A 17,873-nucleotide genomic window follows, 5' to 3' on the forward strand; every position below is an offset into this window, starting at 1 on the left:
ACTCTACTCATTTTACGCTCCCTTTTATCTCTCTAAATGGGTAAAACGGCGCCATTACAGATTGAGCGCGACAATGCGTTAGTGGGTCGTGCAGCGCATGCGTTAATCGCGTTAAATATTTTAACGTGATACTTTTTTTTTTTTTATTAATTACCGCCGTTATCGGGATAAATTTGATAACCCTACCTTAAGCCTAAACTAAAGACTCTCGATGAGTGTAACATATTATATCTGTAACGTTAAATACATTTAGAAAACAATTTAATTAAAAAATATATTTTAAAAAAAGGCATGGCCGATATTTTTTTGCCGATTCCGATACTTTGAAAATGACATGATCGATCGGGACATCTCTACTTATATATGTTTTTTTCCTCTTCGTTGGGCATTTTATGGCTGGTGCGACTTATACTCGGGTGCGACTTATAGTCCGAAAAATACGGTAAATGCGTAGCAATGACAACATAGACAATGTGGCGGTTACAGCATGAATGAGCGACAAACTTGCGGGCCAAATGGGAACCCCTGTACATTTGACTCACCTGTTTAAAAGTTTAAAGCAGGTAGCAATGGCGTTTAGATGCTGCTGTTAAGTCATACAGACTTTGTTCTGCTACTGCTTCAAGATATGATTCATCCTATGAGCTGTTGCACTCACCCAGAACAAAACGCGCATATTTGACCTGATATTCTTACCACTCCGAGTCGCCAAGAGACATTTTTTCACTTTTGTCAATGTGTCGAATGAGTCAGCCAAGCTGCCTGGGCTAGTATAAGGGTGTCACTCTTCAGGGAGACTTTAGCGAACACTTAAGTGCTCGGAGAACCAAACACATAAAAGGTGTCTAAACGTTCTGTCACTCTCCCCAAAGAAATTAAGTCATTTTAAAAGGCTACATGGACGTTAAGAGTTTTTCCACAATTGCTAAAACACCATTCCCTGAACCAAATTAGCAGAGAATAAAAAGTATCTGAAATTTTTGGAATTTCTCACATTTCTGCATAAAATCCCCATCAAATGTGATCTGATTTTTGTCACAATCACACAGATGTATGAACAGTGTCTGCTTTAACTAAAACCACCCACACATTAATAGGTTTTCATATTTTAATGAGGATAGCATGCATGCAAACAATGACAGAAGGGGAAAAAACAAGTAAGTGAACTAGTGCTGCAACGATTAATCGATTAACTCGAGTATTCGATTAGAAATAAATATTCTAGGGCTGTCAAAATTATCGCGTTAACGGGCGTTAATTAATTTTTTAAATTAATCACGTTAAAATATTTCACGCAATTAACGCAGATGCCCCGCTCAGACAGATTTAAATGACAGTACAGTGAAACGTTCACTTGTTGTGTTTTATGGAGTTTTGCCGCCCTCTGCTGGCGCTTGGGTGCGACTGATTTTATAGGCTTTAGCACCCATGAGCATTGTGTAAGTAATTATTGACATCAACAATGGCGGGCTACTAGTTTATTTTTTTATTGAAAATTTTACAAATTTTATTAAAACAAAAACACTAAGAGGGGTTTTAATGTAAAATTTCTATAACTTGTACTAACATTTTTTTCTTAAGAACTACAAGTCTTTCTATCCATGGATCGCTTTAACAGAATGTTAAGAATATTAATGCCATCTTGTTGATTTATTGTTATAATAAACAAATACAGTCCTTATGTACCGTATGTTGAATGTATTGTATATATCCATCTTGTGTCTTATCTTTCCATTCCAACAATAATTTACAGAAAAATATGGCATATTTTATAGATGGTTTGAATTGCGATTAATTGCGATTAATTACAATTAATTCATTTTTAAGCTGTAATTAACTAGATCAAAAATTTTAATCGTTTGACAGCCCTAAAATATTCAAATTAAATTTTGTTGCCTCGAGTATTTGTTTGATTAAAGTGGCGTAATGTTTTATTTTGGAAGTTTTTACATTTAGTTTATTGATTAGGGTGGATACATTGGCCTCTGGTCTGCCTCATTTCACATGGCTGAATCCAACTGCTCCCTGTTAAGACCCACGTAAGCTAAGTTTTTCTTTGGGCTAAAGTTTTTTAATGCATTTGTAATTTAGTTTATATGTATATTTAGCCATTTTTTTGTGGGAATATGAGTCCGAACCTTTTGTTAAGCGCATTGGGGAAAAAAAAAAAGTTAGCATTCTATAGCATTTAAGCAAGCGGACTTTTTCCATTTGAGTTATCCACTTGTTCTTTTTTTGTACATAGATCCTCATTTTTTTTTAGTACAATTTGAAGCTCAGCTCAGGTATTTTAATTTTTCATATTCCTTTTCCGATTACTCGATTATTCGAACCGACTAGTTCATCGATTAATCGACTACTAAAATAATCGATAGCTGCAGCCCTAAAGTGAACCCTCTGCCTAAGGAGACATAAAGAGCAATTGAAACCAATTTTTACCAAACAATTCAAAGAGCATACGACAGGAGAGAAAATGTCTTAAATAGCATTATTATCTGAATTATTAGCAAAGCGCAGATGACGAGAAATTAGTCTTTTAATCTGCCGGTTAGCCACGCTTACCATTATAGGGCTCTAGCGTCCCCAACAGGTGGATGACGTCAGCGGGAGACTGGGATCATCGGTTTTACTATGCAGCCCGTTGAGGGGGAATTATTCAGAACGAGGAAAACGTGACGAAGAGAGCCGCAAAATGTCATTGTTTCAGTCTCTCTACTCCAATATTTTTACGGGATATTCTTTTTATCCAAGTATTTTCCCCAATTGCTAAATAAATGTCATGGTCATGACAAATAACAGTCTTGTGCTAAATGGAATATGAAATAATAAAAATGCATTTATTCAGGATGACATGGCAAAATTACTCCATAATGGTCAAAACTGTCGACTTCACCTTTACTGTCGCACCTCCTGAACGATATTTTATGACACCTAAATCGGAAATATGTAATTTCCCTTCCCCGGCTTCGGATAATGTAAACAAACCAAGAGGTTGATGTTTCAAAGTCTTCGAAGCGGAAAATCACACATAACTAGCCCGGATCATTTCACATGACGACTGGGTTGTAGATTGTCTTCGCCGGAGAGCAATTTACAGCTCGTTCCCCGAAGTAGGGCGGCTGCAGTTGTTGTGCAGCTAACGTGCAGCTAAAGTGCATGAGGAGAGCTTTTTACATGCCTATCAATGATCAAACGTAAGTAGTCCTTAATTTAAAGAAAGTTTGTAGTGTTTCCTTTGTTATCGCTGTATTCGCGGCTATTTCTAACTCAAAGTTGCAATTTCTGTTCGGTCGGAAAATTGGACAGAAAACCGGGCACATGAGCACAATAAGCAGAATATAGTGCTCTCCTGGCACGTGGATGTGCGACAAGCCGCCGGTGTCCAATGATCCCACAGTAGTAGGGCTTGTTTTGGCCAATATCCACGGTGAATGGGAACCTTTAAACTCCAAAAAGGCGCACACCCCTCTCCATCATACAGCAAGATTTTTCTACAGTCGTTTGGCTGGCATGATGCGAAAAATGAACGTATTAATCCGCAAAATCAGCTGAATCCTTAGTCCTCATTCACAACAGTACGGCTGTATAGTGAAGAGGATGCCTTCATCCGTACAGGTCACAGCGCCCTCCTTCTCAATGCAAGACCGAAGCCGGAAGTCACTCATTTTCATGGCGCGGGATTCAAAAAACTAAATAAATATAGCGATCGCTTCCACACACAGCCAAGCGGTCCATATCATTCAGGAGCATAAAATACCGCGTGTATTATGAAACAAACATGCTTTTTCGTGTCACATGCACTTTATGTCAGGTGTGTGCCCAATCACTGTTGAGTGTTTTAAAGCTGCCATGCCTACTATAAAACACACACCTGGTAAGAATTGTCTTGTTGAGAAGCATTGTCTGATGTGCATCATGGCTCGGTCAAAGGAGCTGTCTTAAGACCAAGGATTGTTTATTCGTATAAAGCTGGGAAAGGATACAAAACCATCTCTAAAAGTCTGGATGTTCATCAATCGACAGTCAGAGAAGTTGTCTACAAATGGAGAGAATTTGGCACTGTTGCTTCCCTCCCAAGAAGTGGCCGTCCACCAAAGATGATGCCAAGAATTCAGCGCAGAATACTCAGAGAGGTAAAACAAAACCCTAGAGAGTCTACTAAAGACTTACAGAAATCACTGGCACAGTCCAATATCTCAACTATAACAGTTGCAAAAAGGCACTTGGCACTCCACAGATGTTTTGGCAAAATATTTTGTGGACTGATGAAACCAAAGTTTAATTGTTTGGGAGTAACACACAACGTCATGTGTGGAGGAAAAATGGAACAGCTCACCAACATCAACACCTCATCCCCATCATGGAGGGAGCATCATGATTTGGGGCTGTTTTGCTACCTCAGGGCCTGGACAACTTGCAATCATTCATGGAAGAATGAATTCAAAAGTTTATCAGGATGTTTTGCAGGAAAGCCTGAGGCCGCCTGTCAGACAGTTGAAGCGAAAAAGAGGATGGATGCTGAAACAAGACAATGATCCAAAATACAGAAGTAGATCAACTTCAGAATGGTTTCAGAAGAACAAAATACACATTCTGAAGTGGCCAAGTCAAATTCCAGACTTGAACCCCAAGAGAGCGATTCATGCCAGACCTCGTAGGAATCTGACTGAACTACGGCAGTTTTGTAGAGAACAATGGGCCAAGATTAGTCCTGGTGGATGTGCCAGACTGATCTGGAAGTGTCTGGTACAAGTTATTGCTGCCAAAGGGGAGCCACAAAATATCACATGTGATGGTTCACTTACATATTTTTCCCCCTTCTGTCATTGTTTGCATACTATCCTCATTAAAATATGAAAAGCTATAAATGTTTGGGTGGTTTTAGTTAAAGCAGACACTGTGTTTTCATCTGTGCGGTTTTGACAAAGATCGGATCACATTTGATTGATGGTGATTTTATCCAGAAATGTGAGAAATTCCAAAAGGTTCAGATACTTTTTCATACCACTTTACATACGAAAGATAATACATTCTGTAATAGGTAAGTCCATCTTGCAGCAATGCAACATTGCAACTACGTTTGAGTGAATGTATACAAAGGAAATATACACAACAAAATGTGCAACACAATGTTCATGTACATAAAACAAAAGAAGAATCTAACTTACAAGCAATGGTTTCGAGGCACAAACAGCGAGACAAAACAGCAAGCAATGGCTGCCGAAGTTAGCTCATCCTTCCTTTTTGTTATGAGCTTGAGTAGTCATGTGATAACGTCTGTAGAATGTGCTGGAATCAACCAAACTAGTTACCTTTAGCTCTACCAGGGTGGGTCAATACATTAAAAATAAAGACAGACTATCAGAGGACCTGACAGCTTATTTAATGTGTTTTTCTAGTAGCAATTGGAACTAGGAGAGGGAACCTCTTGGTACCTCACGATACGATACGATTTGCGATACAAAGCTCACGATAACGATGACCTGACGATATGGCGATACAACGAATATCGATACATTGGTCAGGAAATCATTCTGGGATATTCTACAAACAACTAATAAACAGAAAACAAGCTGGGCTGCCGGCCGCGGGAGTGGGGTGGGGGGTCGGGGCTCCTTTGCTGGGCTGCGGGAGGAGGGATGGGCTGCGCTTAAAAAATAATATTGGACATACAAATCTGGAGGGGCAGGCGACGCAGAAGACGGTTTCGAGGCGGTCTGGCCGACTTTTGATGACGCACATAGAGTTTTAGACTCGGGTGGAGAGAGCTAGCTGTGGCGGCTAGCTTCAAACTGGCGTCGAGCACTGCGTTCAAGGTCTGCAAAGCCCTCCAGCCCGATTTGTTTGCCGTGTCCTACAACCAGCCAATGGGAAGCCATAGCAGATTTCTGGCGTCTATGGAACTTCCCAAACTGCGTTGGGAGCCTTGATTTTAACGTTATCATAAAAAGCACCGAGGCACTCTCAATCAGTGATGATGTATCGTGTGTGAACTGTCTGTTATTGAAAATTAAAAACAACTCTTTTGACACCAAATCTGTGCAGTTTTTGGCCGACTGGGTCACCGCTTCGTGTGGCTACTCGATTCCGAACACACGTCTCGGTGGTTCTTCCATTTTTTTTTTTTTTTTTTTCAATCGCCGACCTTGCCATTTGGCAATCACAAGAATGTCTTGACGAGACTTGCTCTTCGATGATACTCCCGTCGACTTGGTCCATTTTTGCGTGTAGAAAATAATGTTTGATTCTATTCTACAACGGCGGTGATTTCGCGCTAAACCGGAAACAACAGTCTGAGCGGACCAATCACAGTCCGTTTTCGCCACGTCATACACGTCTACGTGACGCGAAGGTTAGAAAATTCGAGAGGCGCGCGTCAGGCTACGGCGTAGGGTCGTAACTTGGGTTTTCCTTGACGGCGCAGGTCTGACGCGGAAGTATAACTCGGCCTTTAAAGTTAATTGAGACACTGTTATGGTGGAAGATTTTGGTAGCCACTTGTTGGTTCATTTTTATTTGTACTTTTTTTTTTGACATTGACACCTTTTTAAAACAGGGTACCCGCGGGTTATTAAAAGTATTAAAAAAAGCATTGAATTTAGTTTTCCATTATTAAAGGTACTAAAAGTATTAAATTAGCTGTCGTAAGTCTGGAATTTTTTCACCGTGGTTTTAATTTTCAAGAACATCTCAGTGCAACCTAAATTATATCCGTGACGAAGTTTTTTTGTTTTTTTTTAATCCATAACGAAGATGACGCGTAGAATTTTTACGATGCACTTCACTACAAATCATAATGCACCTCGTGCGTGCGCGCTGTTAGCATCATTAGCATCAACATCACGACAGCAGGCAATTGCACAGTAGCCTACTGTGTGCTAACGTAAGGAACTGCTCAGATGCCTTAGTTGTTATGTTCGAAGAAAGCCTCAACAAGACAACCAAGTCCAAACAGTTGGACCAGCATGTGAGGTATTGGATCGGCGACCAAGTCGCATCCAGATTCTTTGGGTCGCAGTTTATGGGTCATGCGAAGGCAGTGGACCTGCTTAACATTTCAAAGTAAGTTGCCAATTTCTCCAATTAAAATGTGTTAGATGCAATAATGTATTTCTGCACGGTTTGCCTTTCGAATGAATGTGAATTTCGTAGTTTTAACTCAAGAGTTAGCCATGTTCAATGGGGTATTGGCAGGTGCACTAGCCTTACCATGGATAAACCGGAGTCGTAGATCCACCATCACCCTCAGATACACAACACGGTTGACACTATAATTGGAACGAGTGCGGGGTAACGTTGATCTGAATAACATGGCATGGTGATAGGCAAATTATAATGTAGGTGAGAGTAAAACACCTCCTGTTATATTTAAATGTTTTTCTTGATTGAATAAAAATATGGATTTTCTCTATCTGATTAAAAGAAATGTCTTCAATAGCTAACAAAGGATTAACATGTGTTTTGTATACTTCTTGTAATGTGATTAGAAAAAAACAATGACCAAGGGAAACGGCCATGTGTAGCTTTTTTTTATTTTGTGGTAATTATTGGTAAACGACTGCTATTTAGTGGCTGTTTTTCAAACTTTCACTGCCAATTGCAAGATTTTCCCAAGCACTTTACAGTTAAGGTGACCAACTTGACAATCACCAACCTACCACCTTGACTAGGTCCTCTTAAAAGGGAAACCTGTTGTATTGCAAATGTAATTTCTGAAGTTGCTTTATCCTGGGAAAAAAAAAAAATCTGAAAGACTTTATATTTAAATGTGTTTTAATTGTATCTTCAGTAAATGTGCATTCTTTTGTCAAACACAGTAATTGAGGTTAAATTTGATGTTCAGTGCGTTATTTTTTTAATATGATTCAATATTATCTGAATAATGGGTGCGAGAAAAGTATTTTCAGTTGAAATGGTATTAAAAAAGGTCTTAAAAGTCTTGAATTTAGATTTATCAATCCCGGGGGGACCCTGTAAAACGATATTTCGATTTTTGGCAGAAGCATATCGATTACCTTTTGGGATACAAAGTATCACGATATATCACCTTTTCGATATTTTGTCACACCCCTAATTGGAACCAAGAAAAGTTGTTTGTGCTGCTGTCGTGTTTGAGATATTTACAATTCTTTTCACAGTCAGCCAGACCCCCATTTTGATTAAAAATGGCTGAAAATGACACAAACGATCATTTTCACCATTGCGGTTTCGCCCTGTCCTAGCAATGTTTGTGTATCCATTTTCTAGTATTTCATAAGTATTTTAGCCAGCTCGAGTGTGTGACTTTCACATAACAGATGCGCAAAGTGCCTTGATTAACACATCGCATTGCGGCCCTTTATTTTTAGCCTGGGCAGGATGGGCGGGGACAATGTGGAAACGATTTTATTACCCTTCTGTTTGGAGATGAATGGGCGACAGTGAGTAAGAGAAGTGGCGCCTTCTGGATTCATTTGTCTTTGCCACGTCGAGGCGTGGACGGAGGACCGAGCAGGCGCTCGGTTAGCTCCATCATCATTTGCGCGATGGCCCACGAGGCTACGCTAACAAGTTGCTAAGAAGAAAGCAACTCTTGTGTGAATTCAACTCAAAAGAAACATCTCGGATCGAGAATTGCGGTTCGCTTTTAACGAACGATAGCCATCCATTTTCTATTGTGTCGCGCTTGTCCTCATTAGGGTTGCGGGTGAGCCTATCCTAGCTGTCTTAAGGGGCGATAAATTGCAACTGCTGCATTTCTTCTTAGCGACATACAGTTCACTTGTTTTGCTGGACTGAGATGCGGTGGGCCAGATGACCTCGCTTGGAGGCGCAAAATAACTTTCCCTGTGTGGGTGTCATGATCATCTCCTGCTGTTACACGGAAATTGAGTTCAGTGTGTCTGTCTTTGCAGGAGCTCTTCACGGCAGAGTGCAAATTCAAAGAGTCGGTGTTCGAGAACTACTACGTCATCTACTCGTCCATGTTATACCGACAGCAGGAGTCAGGTCGGGCCTGGTTCCTCGGTCTTAATAAGGAGGGTCAAGCCATGAAGGGGAACCGAGTGAAGAAAACCAAACCAGCCGCTCACTTCCTGCCCAAGCCATTAGAAGGTACGGTTTGTATTTAAATATTAGGTTTATTTGCGATCTGGTACAAAATTTCAGCCTTTCAAAATATAACGAGAAGAGTGCTTCAGTGGAGTTCAGTTTGTCCTGCTAAGAACTCACCAGATTTTGCCTTTAGCTCATGGAGAGGCACTGCTTAAGTCACTAGCTCCGTCTAGTGTTAAAACTGAGTAGTGCAACAGAGCGTTGGCTAAATTTAAGATTCTTGTCCTTCAATTCAATTCAATTTTATTTGTATAGCCCTCAATCACAACAGAAGTCTCAAAGGGCTTTACAGAGGCAATATGATACACAATTAGAAATGAAGCAACAAAAATGAATAGATACAGTTCAAGTCCTGGGTATCCCCTATCCTAAGACCCTCCATGCCGGCAAGGAAAAACTCCAGAGTCAATTGGGAGAAAAATGAGAAACCTTGGGGAGTACCACAGTCAGGAGAGATCCAATCCCAGGACGGATAGACAGGAACCCCAGAACTGCTAATGGGAATTAGCAAGCGAAGTTATAGTCCGTAAAAATACAGTGGAGTAAAGGAGCAAGAAGAGGTCCCTCTAGTCAGATGAGACGGGGGTAGCAGCGAGGACGTCTATCCAGCCAGGGGTCCGGACAGTCAGGAGGCTGCAGCTGAAAAATAGCCCCTCCCCATAGGGGAGGGGGGAAAGGGGACACCGGGTGACTAGTGATGAAGAGATTAGACAACTAGATATTAACATTGGAAAAATAGAAATAAAGTAAGACAAGTGGTAGGTAGAGTAAGAAAAGGAGATAGAACTCAGCGGCTGTACTGCCCCCAGCATTATAGCTTCTAGTGCAGCTTAGACTAAATTGTGAGTCTACTCCGACTTCAACTAGCCTAACCATAAGCTTTGTCGAATAGGAACGTTTTTAATCTAATCTTAAATGTGCAGACTGTCTCGGCTTCTTTAATACTAGCTGGAAGCTGATTCCATAAAACAGGGGCTTGGTGGCTAAAGGCTCTAGCTCCGACAGTACTTTTATAAACTCTGGGAACTACCAGTAGACCTGCATTCTGAGATCGGAGTGTTCTGTTGGGGCGGTATGGAACCAGAGCATCGGTGAGATAAGATGGCCCCAACCCATTAATGGTCTTAAATGTAAGAAGGAGGATTTTAAATTTAATTCTAAACTCGACTGGAAGCCAGTGAAGTGCCTGGAGCACAGGGGTGATGTGCTCTCTTCTGTTGGTTCCTGTTAAAAGTCTTGCTGCTGCGTTTTGGACTAGCTGAAGACCTTTTAGAGAGCTTTTAGGACAAGCTGCAAGTCGGGAGTTACAATAATCCAATCTCGATGTAACGAACGCGTGAATTAATTTTTTTGCATCGCTTTTAGATAAAATATTTCTAATTTTGGCGATGTTGCGCAGGTGAAAGAAAGCCGTTCTACAGGTTTGTTTAATGTCTGCTTTAAACGATAAGTCAGGGTCAAATGAAACTCCTAGGTTTTTAACTGTGGTGCTGGAGGCTAGACTTACATTGTCCAGAGTGACTATCTGGGCAGCTAAAGTCTCTCTCACACTTTTCGGGCCTATTATAAGGACTTCTGTCTTTTCAGGGTTAAGTAGAAGATAGTTAGTGCTCATCCAGGTATTTATATCTCGGACGCAGGCGCTTAGTTTTCTTCACTTTCTGGAAAAACTCAGACCATGTCAGGGGTGTTACTGGGGGGAGGGGGGTGTACACGCAGTCTGGCCACCGTGAATGGTATCCCATTCATATAGTACTAGACCTGGGAATCTTTGGTCACTTAATGATTCGATTACGATTACGATTCAGAGGCTCCGATTCGATTATAAAACGATTATTGATGCACCCCCCTCCTTTTTTTTTTTTTTTTTTTAATGTTTTGTACATTAGTTCCAAAATTAGGGGTGTAACGGTACACAAAAATCTCGGTTTGGTACGTACCTCGGTTTTGAGGTCACGGTTCGGTTCATTTTCGGTACAGTAAGAAAACAAAATGCAAAATATCAATGTGCTAGTTGGTGATTACACACTTTTGTGCTTTCAACAATAGGAACAGTAGCCTATACAAAGCTGGAATTCTGCTCCAAAAGTAGCGGGTATTTAAAGATAATAATCCAACAACAATTTTGCTTTTCAGACCCCGTGTATTGGTCAGCTTTCTCTCTGAAAGCAGGAAGAAAAAAGAAGTCCTGTGCTAAAGAGAAAAGCAATCCCAATGACAAAGATTTTAACATGAATTTTACAAATTAAATGCCTCAATAATTTTTTTTTTTTTCTCATGAACGGTTTTCAAAAGCTTTATTGATGGATTTTCTCAAGTTAAAGCGCCACACAGAAATTAATAAATGTAACTGTGTAAGTAGGATCTGTATATTATTCTTATTATTTAAATACAGCTGTTTTAGCTCATTTCAAGTTATTTTATTTAAATGGGCTATTATTTATTTTACTATGTGATCGTATTGTACAAATGTGATGTAGTATTCATTTATATTGTATATTTTATGTTGTATAACTTAAGTTCCTATGTGAATATTAGGCTACGTTCATACTACAGGTCTTAATGCACAAATCCGATTTTTTCGTGTTTTTCCGACTCGAGTGAGGCATTAACTTGACGGTCTGAACGTGACAAGTCGCATAGAACGGGACCATTTCAAATCCGATCTGGGTCACTTTCGTATATGGGTCAAATCGGATCTGGGCCACATTTTTCCAGACTGTCGCGGCGGTCTGTACTGTCCAGTCCCGCAAATCAGATTTCATGCTGCAATTACGTCATCAAATAGCGAGAGAGTCGTTACCGTAGCGATGCACCTGTGCGTTATTAGCGCCTAGCTTGCAGTGAACACGGCTTTTGGGGAAGGGTTGGGCTTCACAACAGTCATAAAAAATAAAAATGGGTTGAGGATAAGCCTGAGAATGCTCAGTTTTCTCTGTTACAAGTGAGCAATATTTCAACATTGCTTACACGGCCGAGAGAGAGTCGGGGCAAACTGCCCATATGTGTGTGACGTGCACGGACAGTGCGTGCATGCTATCGATCCATATAAACTTTGAATATAAGCCTAAACGGGGATTATTTATGTCTGTTATTTGTGTCCACCTTTTGAAAAGCAAAATATGATATCCCTGGAATGACGGATGACGTCTGTCATTTGTTTTGATGCTTCTGCGCATGCGGGTCTTCTTGCTTAGCGCGTGTCCGACTGCGAATTAGTGCGCATGCGTAATACTTGAACGGTCTCAATGGATAAAGGCAGTCTGAACGGGCACGCCAAAAAAACGGATATGACAAAAAATCGGATTCGTGCATTAAGACCTGTAGTATGAACGTAGCCTTAGTTCCTACTTGTTTTGTTGTGGTAGGAGGGTTTTGTATTGAATATGGGGCCGTGTTGGTTAGTATTATAGCAGAGAAGACAACTGTAAATCAACAAAGACAAGTCAACTGTGCCCCGATCTACCACTCAAGAGATCTGATGGACTCAAAAAGTGGGTTACGGTAGCATACTAGTTTGAAAATCGACTGGATCCACCGTATTTTTACACAAGTGACTTCCGATCTGCCCGGTCTGCTAGCTAGTAGTATTGACGCAGGAGGGCCGTGTCTCGCGTCAAATAATAAACTCTGCCGTTGTTTTCGCGTGCATCACGTTGAGCCGTTTCTGGGACGCAACACGCGGCCGCACTGCGCCTGGTGTGCATTCGCTGATTAACTTTAACGGCCGCGTTTCACTGCGTTCTTGCGGCGGCCACGTTGTTGCGCCGTTGACGTTTCTTACTGTCCTACTGTGTTGGTCCTCATTATAGTAGGGAAGACGGAGTAAATATAATCTACACCAAGAAACTGTAACCCGATCGACTCACAGCCTCGAAAAGTAAGGGTTACATTACGTCAGAAACTCGTTCGGTACGCCCCCGTTCCGAACCGAACGCCAAGTACCAAAACGGTTCAATACGAATACATGTACCGTTACACCCTTATCCAAAATTGTTCAAAAATCTTCTCAGGCTAAACCAAAGTACTATTTCAGTATAAAGTCAACATATAACAGTAAACAAATATACAAAAATAACAGTAAATGAAATACTCCAGTCCCCATTCTGTATCAGCAGCTTTAAACTACATTCAATTAATTTAATGTTGTGAATCAACTGTTACAGTTGTAAAAATTGCTCCCGTTATTCCATAATTTCCCTTCTGTCTACTTTTGTCAAAGTTTTAAAACTATTTCATCATTTAAAGATAGATTCAAGACAAGATTTTGCCGATTTAGGAGTATTTTAAATAAAAAGTTAATTAGGTTCGCTACAAAAGAGCCTTCTAGAGAAGTCTACTGCTTTAAGATGGCGGCTGTTCACTAACGCCGGCAAGTCTGTCATTTCGCATCTCTGTTCAATAATACATGTTCTAACACCGCCGTCGTCTGTCATTTTGCATCTAGTTCTACATATATATGATATCTACTGTAGCTGTATGTTTGCAGCAGCTAGCAACTGGGCGTTGTTTGTAGCAGCTGTCGGCCGCATTCAGGTATGATTGTTTTTTTAATCTAGCGGCAGAGTTGAACATGATATTTACTCTCGGTCCGTTCCTCATTGCGTCCCAAAGACCGCGCCTACTGTGTTTTACTTCCGCTTTACCTGGTATAATTCAATAATCGGAATTTGGATGTTTGTGCATTCTCGAATCTTCCACGGCCGAATCGCGAATAATCTAAGAATCGGAAATTTCGCACGCCTCTATATAGTGTGTCCTAAGTTTTAACCTTTGTGTTGTTGCCTCCTCTTTCACCTTAAGAAAAATAAAATAAAATGAAATGTTGATTTTGTCCTAGGGGGCGCTACACACATTTACGCATATATGTCTTTCTTTCTTTCTTTGTTTATTACGAACACTTTTAATTTATTCATTGATAACACATCTTAATCCTATAATTTATTTACACTTTCTCCTAACTAAAGTTTTTTTTTTTTTTTTTTTAATATATATATATATAACAGAAACGGTAACAGTGGCAGTCAGATACCATTGTAATTCTTTTCAGGTCATTCATTGTCACGTTACGCTAAAAAAATAAGTTGAAAATATAAAAATGGCTGACCTCTTTGTCCTCTGAAAGACCATGCCAACCCAACATAATGTTTACTGCATATGAAACGTGAATGGATTCGCCGAGCTGGTGTTAAAGTCCGCGCAAGTTGATTCGGTCTTCAAATTTTTTCCTCCCGACTTTTTGGTTTCCGGAAAAGTATGAAGAAAACATCCTTCATGTGTCGTAATGTCTAGAGTCGTTTCTACAAGTTCCAAAAAAGCAATGCGTGATCGGCATGTTCGTTTTTGAAAGATTATCGGAGAAAAGTAGCACTCATTACGTTTTGTCTATGCGAGGGTGGGTCTATAATGTCCCACTTCAGCTTTACTTCCGCTTTACAATGCAACGTCGCGGTGTAACGCGTGGCAGGGCAGGATGAGTGCATAAAAGGTAAAAAAGGGAGTAGACGTCCACTTATGCACTTTTAATAGACAAAAATAAATAAATCCAGCTCAACCACTCGCCACTTGGGAGTGCAACGGACCATGCACACATGATCACACTTGACTCCCCAAAAAGTAGGTAGCAACTGATGAAGAAAGTGAACATACAACATAAAGAGGCAGCACCGTGTGGTGGATGTCCTAAGGAACAAAGAGTATCACAGAAGTGACCGTTACATAGTCCCCCCTGATGAGAAAAAGGCTGTCCACAGCCGTACACAGCTGAAGATGAACCATAAAACAGCTAAACAGCATGCTATACATAGACAACTGTAAAGGCTGAAAGGCACATAGGGCAAAAACTATATGAAAAATAACAAAAACAAATGCACAGTGGTTTGTACTCTCTGAACTTCAAAAACCTTTGAAAAACATGAACCTCAATTTCAACAACAAACATGGGCAAATATGATAACCAAATCAACACATGACAAAAAAAGAACAGCAGCACAAAACATGGCCAACGACCAGAAACTGCTTACTCCGAGTCAAGTCTGTCAGTGTGAAAGGCATTGGTCCATATACGATTAGCCCAACCAGACGCCATCCTGGGGCAACGTCTGGGCCTGAGGTCGTATCGTTTTGACGATCCAGGAACTAGACGGATCCCAAACCAATGTCGAAACAGCGGTCGGACCATCACATCCAAGAAATAGACGGATCCCTCTCACATTAATGTCGTGGCTGCGGTCGGGAAAACTCCAATCCTCAGAGGCACAGGAATCGCCAACAACCATCCACTTGAGGCAGTCAAAGTCACCTTCAGATCCAAAACTTGACTGAGGTCCAGGGAAAGAATATTCGGGCGCCATTTGTAACGCGTGGCAGGGCAGGATGAGTGCATAAAAGGTAAAAAAGGGAGTAGACGTCCACTTATGCACTTTTAATAGACAAAAATAAATAAATCCAGCTCAACCACTCGTCACTTGGGAGTGCAACAGACCATGCACACATGATCACACTTGACTCCCCAAAAAGTAGGTAGCAACTGAAGAAGAAAGTGAACATACAACATAAAGAGGCAGCACCGTGTGGTGGATGTCCTAAGGAACAAAGAGTATCACAGAAGTGACCGTTACAACGGTCTAAAAATAGCCTGCTTGCGGTACGCCATTGCAATCATTTTCTGGGAGAAAATTAGCATTATCTGACAGAATTGCAGGGGTGTCAATACTTTAGGCCAATGCCTAAACGCATTGAGTTGATACCTTGTGATTGGCTGATGAGAAATTCGGACAGTTACGCCTAATGAAGTGGCCGGTGAGTGTATTTCAAGCAAATAAACTAACAGCGTGCCATTTCTCCTTCCATCCCTAGTCGCCATGTACCGAGAGCCATCACTGCATGACGTCGGAGAGACGGTGCCCAAGGTGGCGGTCCCAGCCAGTAAAAGCACAAGTGAGCCTGTGGTAATGAACGGAGGTAAACCTGTAAGCAAGCCTGACAAACCCGCCACATAGCCACATGTCACCTCCCCTTCTTGACTGTTTGCTGCGTGCCGGGGAGATGGCGGCGGGCCTCTTCCCCCCTCGTCGGAGCGTCTTTCCCCGGCGGACCCGGCGGGCGAATCTTTCCTCCGTTTCTTCTCTCTGCTCGTCCACCTTTGTCTCTGCCTCGCCCTCTCCCTTTTCCAGCTGTCTGACGGAAGGATTCTTAGATTGAGGCTGGGGAGGGTACCGGGAGGGTGGTAGGCGAGTTCCCCGCCGCTGGAGGACATTAACGGACATCTCTGATCCTGGAATGCCTTTAAAAAATTCCTCTGGAACTGTGAGGTTGCAGTGTGAACGTGTGTTTTACAGCCACTTTGCTTGCTGAAGGTTCATATAAAAAAAAAAATCTTTCCAAAAAAAAATCCTTTTCCCTTCTTTAATGCAGAGGAACCTGCAAATAGGTACCTTGAAATCTATTTTCTATACCACAGTTTCACCAGCTATGTCCTGGGATAACGGCTGTATAGATAGAGTAAATATGTGGACGAACGTCCTCTATTTTTTAACGAGTATGTTCCCCTTTTTGGTTTTTCTAGAAGCGGTCACACTTCACTTTTCGACTCGCGTAAAACGAAGACGTACAGAAACGCTAAATGAGAGGTTCTCGACGGAGCGCTAGTTGCAACAGCTGATGCAATCGGTGCGACGGGGCTCTCCGTAAACACGTTAAAAGAGACGTGAGCGGGGAAAACGCCGCACAGGAACGGTGTCAACATATCATACAAGTCCCACCGAGCGTAAGTTCAGCAGTCCGCCTTCTCTGGTACAGTATATCTATTTTTCTTAAAGTTTTATTTCCGAGCGTGGGCTCTAGGAATATCTCTCGGCCTTGTGGGCCTCCGTTGCCGACTTCTCGAACTTATCGGCCGTCGACCTTCGGCCGAGACGGTCCGCCCGAGACCGGCATCCGCGACATTTTCAACATTTATCGGCTGCATCTGCAAACTAAAGCATGGGCAAGATTGATCTTGTGTTGTCTCTCTCTCTTGCAGCAACAGCATAATGTATATTGTAACATTTTAATTGTATTATATTAAAAGTACAGGGGGGGAGGGCGGGGAAATGACTCAACAGAAGTTTTTAAACAGGTAGGTTGTTATTCAAGAGGAATCGTCTCCTAGCTCAGCATGCAGAGTCCAATACTGATCATTCTGGTCTATCACGTGCCTGTTTTCAACCTGGATTTTCCCGGCATGCAAAAACCGGTCCAGTCCCGACTGGGCCAGAGGTGCCTCGCCCACCTGAACACCCACGCAGCATCATTAACAGGACACGTAGCATCATTAGCATAGCGAGAATCACCCCGCTCACTCTAAGGCTGCGTTCAGACTGAAGCCCTATCGGATTCGAATCGGATTTCTCCTCAAATCTGATTTTTAGGGCTGACTGTTCACGCTATTTTTAGCAAGTGTCCAAATCTGATCTGGTCCTGTTCAGACTGGGCCACATGATTGAAAGGGAACTTCAGAGTTTAAAACTTGTAGGCTCTAATAAGCCACGATTGTTGTCTTTTACTATAAATATGTTGTTAGAAATACATAAAATATTGCCATTGATTTAAAAATCTATAATATTTAGTACATGTTTTGACCTACGGAGGGCGCCATGTTTTATGCGGGTAATGGACGCTCGGGTTGATGACCTAGTTTGCCACCGTCACTGGAACAACACTACCGGTGTTCTGCAATTCCTTCCTACGCTGCAAGACGTCCAACACATGCGCTGACCGGTCAAAAGCGGCGAGTACTT

The 17,873-nt window shown here is 41.6% G+C and overlaps 1 protein-coding gene across 5 annotated transcripts in view; it reads left to right on the top strand.

The window, feature by feature from the left end:
• fgf14 (fibroblast growth factor 14) overlaps nt 1–17,166 on the top strand; it is a 256,567-nt gene extending 239,401 nt beyond the window's left edge. For all 5 annotated transcript variants that reach the window (XM_057852370.1, XM_057852369.1, XM_057852366.1 and 2 more), the window contains 2 exons: nt 8,895–9,093; nt 15,952–17,166. In XM_057852370.1, the coding sequence (XP_057708353.1) occupies nt 8,895–9,093; nt 15,952–16,094 (342 nt within the window). In that variant the 3' untranslated portion in view covers nt 16,095–17,166. The remainder of the gene's footprint in view (nt 1–8,894; nt 9,094–15,951) is intronic.
• The last annotated feature ends 707 nt before the right edge of the window (nt 17,167–17,873 follow it).

This window comes from Corythoichthys intestinalis, chromosome 12 (genome assembly GCF_030265065.1).
Source record: "Corythoichthys intestinalis isolate RoL2023-P3 chromosome 12, ASM3026506v1, whole genome shotgun sequence".
In the NCBI taxonomy this organism is placed as follows: Eukaryota; Metazoa; Chordata; class Actinopteri; order Syngnathiformes; family Syngnathidae; genus Corythoichthys; species Corythoichthys intestinalis.